The 10,536-nt window shown below is 52.5% G+C and overlaps 1 protein-coding gene across 1 annotated transcript; it reads right to left on the bottom strand.

The window, feature by feature from the left end:
- Nucleotides 1-2,404: 2,404 nt before the first annotated feature.
- Mnx1 (motor neuron and pancreas homeobox 1) lies at nt 2,405-6,867 on the bottom strand. Its single transcript, XM_051203006.1, has 3 exons — nt 6,098-6,867; nt 3,220-3,380; nt 2,405-2,767 (listed from the first exon to the last, which is right to left on the bottom strand). Exons 1-3 carry the CDS (start codon nt 6,783-6,785, stop codon nt 2,405-2,407), a joined length of 1,212 nt encoding a protein of 403 aa, XP_051058963.1. The 5' UTR covers nt 6,786-6,867.
- Between the last annotated feature and the right edge of the window lie 3,669 nt (nt 6,868-10,536).

The raw sequence follows: 10,536 nt of genomic DNA, 5'->3' as shown, positions 1-10,536 counted from the left end.
ATTTATTAGCGAGATAAATTCCGCTGCGATTAAGCTGCTGGCTTGAGACACTGAGGCCGCCTGCGGATCTGCGCGCCAAACTAGAGATTTGCTGCCCAGCTGCACCGAGTGGGGAGAAATGGAAGGGTTGTTTCTTCCTGCAGAAATAGAGGTTGTTTCTTTCTGCAGCATCCGTTGGGCCTTTGTTCTAGGGCAGCGTCTCTCCCTTGGACCTGAGTCCCTAGGTCTATTCGTTGTTACTCTTCCACCCCACGTCCAGGCCTCCCTTTTCTGTTTACCTAGTGTTTAGGACTACAAGGCTCTGAGACTGGGATGGCCATCCTCAGAGGAAAAATAACCCCCAGATGTGGAGCAAGCTTGCGGAGAGATTGCTTCGGGCTGAACCTTGTCAATGTGTTAGAAGTTAAAAAGAGACACATGCATCTTTTTAAAAGAAAAAAAGAAAGGCATCTGCTCCCCCCCCCACACACACACCCCTGCCTCGTCCACTCCTCTCAGATTTTCCCATTCCCTTTCCCCCCAGCCCTTTACTTTCTCTGCCAGTTGTAAAGCCAGTCCAGATTCGCCCCAAAGAGCCTATGGATCGGAAGCTTGGGACTCAGGCAGCTGCCCTGCCTGGCTTTCAGCCCCATACCCCGGCTTGGGCCGGTTTGGATGTTACAGAAGGAGCCCGGGGTGATAATGAGCTGCCAGAAGGATATTAATCTGGCTGGGCTCTGAGATGTAGGAGTGCCCTGTTGGCCCCGCTGCAATCACCCAAATGAAACTCCAGACCCCTCTGAACTCTCATCAGCTGGAAGGGAGAGCAGAAGCAAGGGGAGGAGGCTGCTCGCCCCCACCCAGGTGTGGGAGAGAAAGTGACCGACCAACAGGAGGCAGACACCAGAGAGGCGAACCTCTTCAGCTATTTTCTAAGTCGAAAGCTGGCCACCAAGACTACCATGGGGGAATGGGGAGCGGGGAACGAACCAGACCCGGAGGACCCAGCGTTCCCTGGACAGAGTCAGGATGCTGAGGACCGGTGTGCCTAGGGCTGGGCCCAGCATGTGTGCTGCACATGGTCTGGGGGCTGAATGATTGATGGCGTTCGCTGCAGAGGTTTATTAACCCAGAGCCATTGCAGTTCTGGCATGGAGCATTCTTGCTGCTCACTGCTTCCTCTCAGAAGACATTTGTACAAAATCGTTCCGGGCTAGCACAAGGTACATCGTGCTGGCTGAGGGTCCTAGGTCAAAAGGAGAATGTGCTGCATGGCGCCATTAAGCGCTTTTCCGGGAAATGTGCTTGCTAACGGATTGCTAGGACTCCAAAAGCCACTAACACCTAGTTATTGGCAGCTTATTCTCTGAAACATTCAAATCCTATATTCCCATGCCACTGGAGCTAAAAAAAAATCCAAGCAAAGGGTAAAGTGTCCAAAGTCACTCAGCTAAGAGTCTTATGAACAGCACAGAGTTTTAAGCAAGGCACTTGTTCTGACACCTGGCCTCTGATAATTTTAACCACATTTCACACCTGCTGCCAACCGCTCCCCCCTCCAGGACCTTCAGCCTCCGGAATCAGGTTGGCCTTGGTGGGCTCAGGCTTGGAGGTGGGTCCTGACATCCATTTGTCATTCTGATTTTCACCCTTTGCTGATAACCAAAACAACCAAGCCCTACAAGATTTGTTCTTCCTAAGCTGCTAATATGGGCCAGTACCAGAGCACTTGCTTCACTTGCCGACTTGCCCAAGGCCCTGGGTTCAACCCCCCTCCTTCCAAAATTAAAGTGTTTTTTTTTCCACTCTCATCCAGTACAAAACCAATTTATTTTACATTCCATCTCCACCCTGGGGAATGGGGAAGCTAAATAATAATTTAGCATGCATAAGTAGACATTTCTTTCTTTCTTTATATATAAATACAATATACAAAAATACACTACCATTCTGAGATTTTTTTCAGCAGTCTGAATGCTCATGACATAACACCCCCCGACCACCACAGGCATAAAACCTTTTTTTCTGTTTTCAATTCTCAGCAGAATGGTGTCTCCAAAGGAGGTTTCAAGTTTCTAGGTCACTTAACACTGTAGTTTTCCCTTCTCCGATGAGGGAAGAGCCAGGCAGGAGCCACTCCTAGAAGGGATCGGTTCTTCTCACAAACTCCTCCGGCCAACACAACCCGAAATTAAATTTAAAAGATCGAAAGTTCACATTGGAGCTCCCCTTTCTCCTCTCTCTCTCTCTCTTTCTCTCTTGCGGTCCTTCGAGGGCCCAAACAGAATTCCCCCACCCCAGCGCGCACCTGGATGCATGGTCGGGGAGAGGCTGCCAGACTGGCTGCAGGCCACAGGACAGGGTTGAAAACCCGCAGCCGAGGTAGCCGTCGTCATGCGCGTCCCTGATGCCGAGCTTGAAGCAACTATTGGGGCAGAGGTTGGTGCCCGGGTCCGCCCGGCCTTGGGGGCGGCGAGTCATCCTCGGATGAGCAGTCGGACGAAGCTGCGTGGGCGCCGGCACCATTGCTGTAGGGAAAGTGGTCGTCCTCATCATCATCTTCATCCTCATCAGGGTCACTGTCTCGCAAGTCCCTCAGGCGACGGCCGCTGGCCTTGTCCCCGGACACCGGCGGCCCCAGCAGCTCCTCCTCGGCCTTTTCCTCAGCGCAACCTTTGCCAGAGCCCCCGCCGCCGCCCTTCTGCTTCTCTGCCTCCTGCGCAGCCTGTTCTTTGGCCTTTTTGCTGCGTTTCCATTTCATTCGGCGATTCTGGAACCAAATCTTCACCTGCAGGCACAAGTTGGCATGAGAAACCCGACACCTACATCCCCACGAACCCAGAAGGTGTGAGCACCCAGGACCCTTGCCCCTCGGCCCACCCTCACCCTAGAAGGGGTTTCCGTAGAGGACTAAGAAGCTGACTGGGCAGCAGCTTCTCCATTCCCTCATCCCTACATCCACTCTATTCATCAGTAACCCCATATCTGGGCGTGGTGCCCCCCAACTAGAATGTAGCCTGGGGGACATCTCTCCAGAATAGCTGGATAAATATGGATTCTCAGCTTGTACCCCAACCTATTGAATTAAACCTCCTGCACCTAAAGACGCTCTGGGTCTTCTTCCCTAAGGACCTCGCCCACTGAGAATTAATACCGAACTTAAAGGTCAAGAAGCTGGGACCCAGTTGCCAAACCCTCCTAGGGATTGGTTGGGAGGGGCGCTGGGTATCAGGTGTGTACCTGGGTCTCGGTGAGCATGAGCGAGGTAGCCACCTCAAAACGCTTGGGCCTCGACAGGTACTTGTTGAGCTTGAACTGGTGTTCCAGCTCCAACAGCTGCTGGCTGGTGAAGGCTGTGCGAGGTCTTCGGCACTTCCCCAAGAGATTCGACTGCGCCTGGGCTGTGAACCAAAAGGGGGAGAGGACATTGTAGGCTTGTCCTACTGCCCGGATTCCAGCCATCATTGCCCTTGTCCCTCTCAGGGTCCAGCCTCCAACTCCCACCCGGCAGACGTGGGGTTTTTTTTTTTTTTTTTTCAACATCAGTGTCTACTCCCCACAGACCAGAGGACTCACATCTCAGACACAAGCAGAAGTGGAGGGCTTGTCTCAAAAGACAATCTTTTCATTTGAGAGTCGTGATTAAATAGGGCCGGTTGCCTGCTCGCAGTAGCCACATGTATGAACACGGGCAGGTCTAAAAAAGCTGGGGTAGCCTCGTGGAGGGCCTTCCCACACCTCAAGCTGGAAAAGCACCAGTCCTCTTGGTCCCACAACCATCTTAAAGCAGAAGAGCAGAAAAGGCATGTGCCCCCCCCCAGATCGTGGGGGAGGGAGGTGGGGAGGAAAAAGGGAGGGAGGGAGCAAGAGGGAGAGAAACAGAGACAGAAGCTGGAGCCTAAATAAGCATATTCATCAGGGTGTCTCCAGGTCTATCTTGACAAGCTCCCTCCTTCTCCTAGAACAGAGGGCAAAGGGACTGGAAGCCTGTTCCGACTCTTCTCATTACTCAAATTAAAGGCCGAGCTGTGAGTAGATCTGGCTTTCTGTGTGTTCCAGGATATCTGTCCAGCTTTATTTACATAATTTCGCACGGTTACATCACAGAGACTTTTATTACCTCAAAACGAGACTTCCCTTGATTTCCCAGGAGTCCAAAGAGTGTTAGACAATAAAAGAAAGAAAGCAAAGGAAAGAAAGAGGCCAGCCCCTGGCTGGGATGAGCTCAGGCTCCCCTGGGATGGGCAATTTGCTTTATAGGAAGGTCCACGCCCCCTGCTTTAGTTAAACAAGGCTATGAATTCCCAACTTGACAATACATTAGAACTCTAATTAAAACACCAGCTCGGAAAGGATCATTGGGAAATGCCATCCAGTGGATAGAAACAACCAATTAAAGAAAACCAAGCCTCTTTTCCCAGGTGAGAGGGAAGTCCCAAGAATGGAACACATTCAGCCACCCTCTGTGGCATTCCTTAGTGCTGGTCCCAGGACCTGCTTTGGATTCTCTTCCTAATGTAACACTGGCCTTACTTTTAATGCAGCCACCATGAGACTTCATGGACTTAGTGTGCTGGCAAAGGGATCCCACAGGCAGGGCTTTTGAGCGACCATGGGCTTCACAAAAACACCCTTTCTCCCACAGAGAGCACTTGAGCAGTCAGGAACCCAAAGCCATGGAGGTCTGTTGGTGACCAGTGGCCAGCTCCTCTCTGGACACCTTTGCATCTCAGGCCTAGGAAGTGCAGCCATCAGGACATGTATGGGTAAATTTCCATCTGAAGGGATTTGCTGGGCTCCTCAGCCAGGTTTAGATCCTGCCCAGGACTTACTAGATAGGAACAATTTCAGAGACAGCTGAGCTGCAGCTCCCCACCCCCACCCCCAGCTGAGGTTAATGGAAGCCTTTCCTCTTTGCTGAGATCAACAAGGTTGGCCTTTTTGGAGCCAAGCTGGGAAAAACCTGGGTGGCTGTGAGCAAACAAGTGTGCAGGCTGGGAGAGTCTCACCACATTGCTACTTCTGCAGTTCTCCGGGACCCTCGCTTTCTCTGTTTAGTTACAACCACTGCTTCTAACAGAGGAATCTGAATTCTGGCAAGTGTTTATTTCTGTTTTCTTTTTTGCTTTTTTTTCCCTCCAGTGCCTGCATCTCCCCAGTCTAAACAAACCCACTCAGACGGAAACAATGGGGTCTCTTTGTTTGGGTGTTGGGCGGCTGACAGGGGAAAGTCATATACATCTTCTGTTCTGGCCTGAATGGAAAGGCAGCTTGCCCCTACCCATGTGGGGCACGGGGCAAGAGTCAGAGCCAGGGTGCCCTACACAGATACAGCTGCATCATGTGTCAGGGATGTCTGAAATGGCTTCTGAAATGTCCCTCTTGCAGAGAAGATGCAGTGGGTTGGCGTTTCTTTTCTCCTTGGACAGGAGCTCCCAAAGGTGTTGGGCACCTGGAGTTCCCAGGAGGACACTTGCCATTTAGAGTCTCTGAGACCTTCTGTTCAAAACAGACCTCTTGGACATTGTTTGCAGGGACACACACACACACACACACACACACACACACACACACACACACCCTTGGCCCTTCCGAAGAAGACAGAATCCTGACAAGGGCCAGAGAAGAGCTTGGGCCCTGGCCTTGTAGTCCTGCTACTCTAGGAGTCCATTTTTTCCTTAGCTACTTCTGGACCTGGTGATGTATCTCTTCGTAGCTCATTGTGGAGCCCCTGGCCAAGTTCATGTTCCCAGTGATAAGTCCCAGGTTTCAGTGACCCTAAAATACCTGCCCCATTCGAGGCCCTTTTTGGCTAGAATTCCCCCGCACTTCCTTCTCCAACCTGCGAGTTAATCATTAGGTTTCAGCCTCACACCTCTAACCTCCTCTGCCCATTAAGAAAGAAAGAGAAAGCAAGGCCTGAGCGTGGCCATCTTAATAATTCGCTGGTCCTCTCACACCGCACGGCCCACGCGAGGCCTCACAGGCCCAGGGATGAGCCATGGCAGTTTCGCTGCGCTGCGCTTGCACAGCTCACTAAGAGCCCAGGCAAAAAGGAACAGGGTGCGGGAAAGGAGGATGCTGGAGAGAACTGCCCCGGTGCTGCGCAGGTACTCACTGCTGAAGTCCGGCATCTTGGGCAGGATCATGCCCGCGGTGGACGCGCGCAGCCACTGGTCCAGCTGGAAGGTGCCGGCACCCAGCTTGATGGGGTCAGCAGGATGTGCGGGGTGCGCGCCCTGCACCTGAGGGTAGGAGTAGGAAAGCGCAGGATGCTGGCCCGCCAGTGCGGCCGCTGCTGCCGCCGCCGAGTAACCATAGACCGGGTGACCGTAGAGAGCTGCCTGTGCGGGGAGGCCCGCGCCGCCCTGCGCGCCCCCCGGGTGCAGTCCCAATGCCAGGCCGCCAGCTGCCGCCGCGGCGGCGGCGGCAGCGGCGGCGGCGGCACCAGGGTGCGCATGGTGGTGGGGAGTGCCCGGCCCACCCGCCGCGCCGCCGCCTCCTCCGGCGCCCAGGAATCCCGGCTTGGGCAGCAGAGCGCAGTGCGCAGCCAGCAAGCGCGGGGGCGACGGGCTCTCAGCCCGCAGCCGGTCGCCGGGAGCTACAGTGGCCTCAGAGGACACGGGGCTGCAGCTGCGGCTTGCTCCGCTACTGGTCCCCCCGCCACCGCTGCCGCCTCGTCCGGGGCCAGATGCTGTGGCCGCAAGCGAAGTGACCAAGGCCAGCGGCGCGCTTTGAGTGGAGGCGGCTCGCGGGGGATCCACCGCCAGCAGGGCGTCGATGCGGAAATTTTTGGATTTTTCCATCGGCTCGTTTGGAGCTGACGATCAGTGCCCAGGGGCGGGCGACGAGGTCGTGTGCAGTCTTGCGGAGACTGAGCGTGGAGGTGGCCAGCTCTGGGGCTTGGTATTGTTACTGCGATTATTTGCCAATAATCAAAATCGCAGCCGGGAACTCAGCCACGAGCGACCATGGTCCAGACGCCGCCTCGTTGCTGTCCGCACACCACTCACTGGTACAAACTCTCACACGAGCGCTCCTGCGAGTTTAGGCTGGGGAGGCCGGCTCTGCTCTCAAGCGCTCAAGCTACCGAGCCGACGCCGCTGGCGCCTTGGTGGGGACCCGCGCCCCTCCGCACACTCGAAGCTCAGCGCGGTCTGGGATTGGCGCGCGCAGCGGGAGCCCGGGGAGGGTGTCAGTCCGGCGATTGGCCGAGGGGCGCACCTGTCACGGTCCAGTTCGCCTGCTGCCCCGCCCCTGCGCCCCCAGGTCCTAAGTAGCGGATGGTGAACAAGCAGTGGTGGGGGAAATAAGATGGGTAGGAAGAGTTTGGAGGCTGAATACAGGCTTGCCGCTTCGTTGGTGCTGAGTGGGAGGCGGGCGTTGGCAACCGTGGGTCCCCTAGACACCTTGTTCCGCCAGAGGCGGATATCTAATCTTCCTTCAGCTACTCATGTGCCCTTGCCAGAGTTGTGGACTGTGTTGGTTCCTCACTCCTGATGTCCCCTGGGAGCTCAAACCAGGACCCTGAGCTAAGCACGCTGAAGACCAGAATCTCCCGCTTTCCTGTGTCTTGGGCGCCTCAAGGTGGTTTGAGTCCCTGTCACCAACCCTCTGTAGGTTGAACCTTAGAATCTGCGTGTGTCCCCTCCCCAGTCTCCTCGCCGCAGATGTTTGTTTGAAGGTTTCCGGTGTGTATAAATATGGTGAGTGAGAGTTTGGCGCCCACAAATTTTTGCCAGAAGCTTCCTCATCCCACCCCACCCCCGTCAGGGTGTAAAGAGAGCAGTCTTCCAAGTCTTCGAGTGAGGGACCACATTGGCTTCAAGGTCGATCGATCATTCAGGTGCCAGCCAGTAAGCCGGACCTAGGCGACAAAGTTCTTTTGCGGGAGCCTCGTTCAACGGAAAGGCTTTGCGGGAGTCTGCCAGTCTGGGAAGGGTTGCACTCTTAGACTGCGCCCTCCCCAAAGCTAAGGGAGCCCCAGTCAGGCTCTCGCCTCCTCCTGCCGGCCGCGTTCAGAAAAATCAGGAGAGGGCTTCCGACTGAGCAAGATTTAGAGTGTGAATCTAGACCTCACCCTACACACATATCAAATATTTACAGGAAAAAAAAAAAAGCTTCCTTCCAGTTTTTGTTTTGTTTTGTTTTGCTTTTTAGGTTTAACGAATCAATAAACAGATTGGGAAACCAAGCCACCACTAAGCTCCATCCTCAGGTATGTTCCCCAAACAGGGGGAAGGTGGGAGGGAGTTCCAGGTCCCTGAAGCTTGACTTCCTAAGCAGGTGAGACGTTAATAACGGGGAGGGGGCGGGGGGGGGTCAGGAAGAGGCAGAGGATCCCTAAGACAATCGATGCTGGGTGAACTTAAAAGTAGTAGGCAAGGGCCTGGCTGCGATGACACAGCCTTTAATCCCAGGACTCAGGAGGCAGAGGCAGGTGAATCTCTATGAGTTTGAGGCCAGCCTGATCTACAGAGAAAGTTCCAGGACAACCAGGGCTATTACACAGAGAAACCCTGTTTCAAAGCAATCAAGGAAAAAATAAAATAAAAGCAGGCAAGAATGCTTTAAGAGATTTGTTTTGTTATTTGAAAGATAAATATAAGGGCTATACTTTTCTCCTCAAGAGTTTTTATTCAGGTGATACAACACAGTGGTTCTGTTCAGATGAGTGGTATTCCTTTTTCCATTAACTGGGTGGTTCTGAGCTGCACAGTCCTGGATGGAAAGCTGGGAACAGAGCAGGAGCAACTTGGAGTAAGTGCTACACAGCTTGCAAAGGCCAACGCTAGTCACAAAGAGCACCATGTTTACATAGCTGTTGTCTTTAAGTGCTGTCTCTTTGGGGATGATTAAAATGCAGCCATGCCTCTAAGTAGGAACACTTCTGTTCCATGAAAACCCACTATGTTCCATGTTCTGTCTGTCATTATCATCTTTACTCTTCATTATGATGCTACAAGGAGGGTTTATCATCTTTGTCTTCTAGAGCACAGGTTCAAAGAAACTGAGATCAGTTCTGATTTTGGGGACTGCATCTGCTGCCCAGGAAGCTTCTCATCTGTATCTGTCCTGGTTTCTCATCCCTTCTGACTCTGTGTACAAGGCTCATTAAAGGAGAACTGAGCTTCCCTGCCACTTCTTTATGGAGGAAGCCCAATCGAGGCAAACAAGAATGCTGGGCTGCTCTCCTGTCCCCAGGATGCAACCTTTTCTAGATGAAAGTTAACTTGACTGGTCCCAAAAGGAATTATTCAAGATGCAAGAGAATGACTGCAGATGAGATTTCCCTAAGGTGAACCTCAGTGGGCCTCAATGGACCTGCATCCTCTCTGACCTGCAACACCAGAGTTGTTTTTGTTGATGGAGGTGGGGTTAGGTTTACTGAGGTTCAAGCACGGGTGTCCTCAGTAAAATCATCTGAATAGAGGAATTCATTGCCTATTTGTTGTGTAGGTGATGTGTTTCCAAAGCCTCTAAATCCCTTTTCCCTTTCCACTGTCTGGAGTTTGAGAACCCACAAGGCCATAACCCTACCAGTCCCCCACCACCTGTGGGCTGATGAGACAATATCAAGAGGCTCTTTGGTGAAGGGGAACTTTGCATGCCAGACTTGATGGATTTATTTCTTTGTCTGGCAAAGTGGGGATGGGCCAAACAGACTCTTTGAAATCAAAGGCTTGAACATGATCATATATTTTGCTTCTGTTTGGGAATAAGTTAATGCACATTGGAGTTGCATCATTCGCCAAGAAGCAGGAGTGAAGAGAAAGACTGGGAGTTATCTGGAACTGGGATCTTTGTGTGTTTTACAATGTGTGAAGTGAGCATGCTGGGTCTCTTCCTGTTCCCAGTGTCTATTGACCCAGCCCAGCTGGCTTTGGGGCAGTCTAGGACTAAGCTGGGGGCTTACTAGGGGCTCAATGAGAGATCAAAGGTCTGGTCCCAGCAGTGTTCCCAGCCCTGAGCCTCCAGGTAGTTGCCTTCTCCAGCAGCCCCTGGGACCAAAGGGGGCTTTGGCAGAGCAGGGAGGAAGAACTCTCCTACCCAAAGAAGGCTGGGATTAAAGACCTCTGTTGCCAGCTAGGCTCTCTTTTGGGGGTCTTGCATTAAGTAAGTTACTAAGTATAACCTGAGTTGAGCCTCTTCTCATTACTAAAGAAGTAGAGTGTTAATTTATGTAAATAAACACAAGAGTAAGATGTTGGGGAGCTGAACAATGGTTCCCATGGTTCCACAGTTCAGAACCTGCAAGTGAGTACTGCTCTTGCAGAGGACTCAAATTGGGTTCCCAGCATCCACTCACACTCACGGTCAAACCACCTGCAATGCCAGCTATAGGAAACTACTCCCCCTATGGCCTTCTCGGGTACACGCATTCACATATGCATAGACACAAACATACACATAATTAAAACATGCAAATAAAACTTTTTAAGAAAATGTTATAACCTATGTCTTTTACACCTGGAATTATACAAGAACATGTGCCCAAGTTCACAGGAGACCGGCAAGCATTGATTCTTTTACTGTCATTCATTTGCTTCCCTTCCT

Source organism: Phodopus roborovskii, unplaced genomic scaffold (genome assembly GCF_943737965.1).
Source record: "Phodopus roborovskii unplaced genomic scaffold, PHOROB, whole genome shotgun sequence".
Classification (NCBI taxonomy): Eukaryota; Metazoa; Chordata; class Mammalia; order Rodentia; family Cricetidae; genus Phodopus; species Phodopus roborovskii.
The sequence above is the reverse complement of the archived record's forward strand: the minus strand, read 5'-3'. Positions and strand labels throughout refer to the sequence as shown.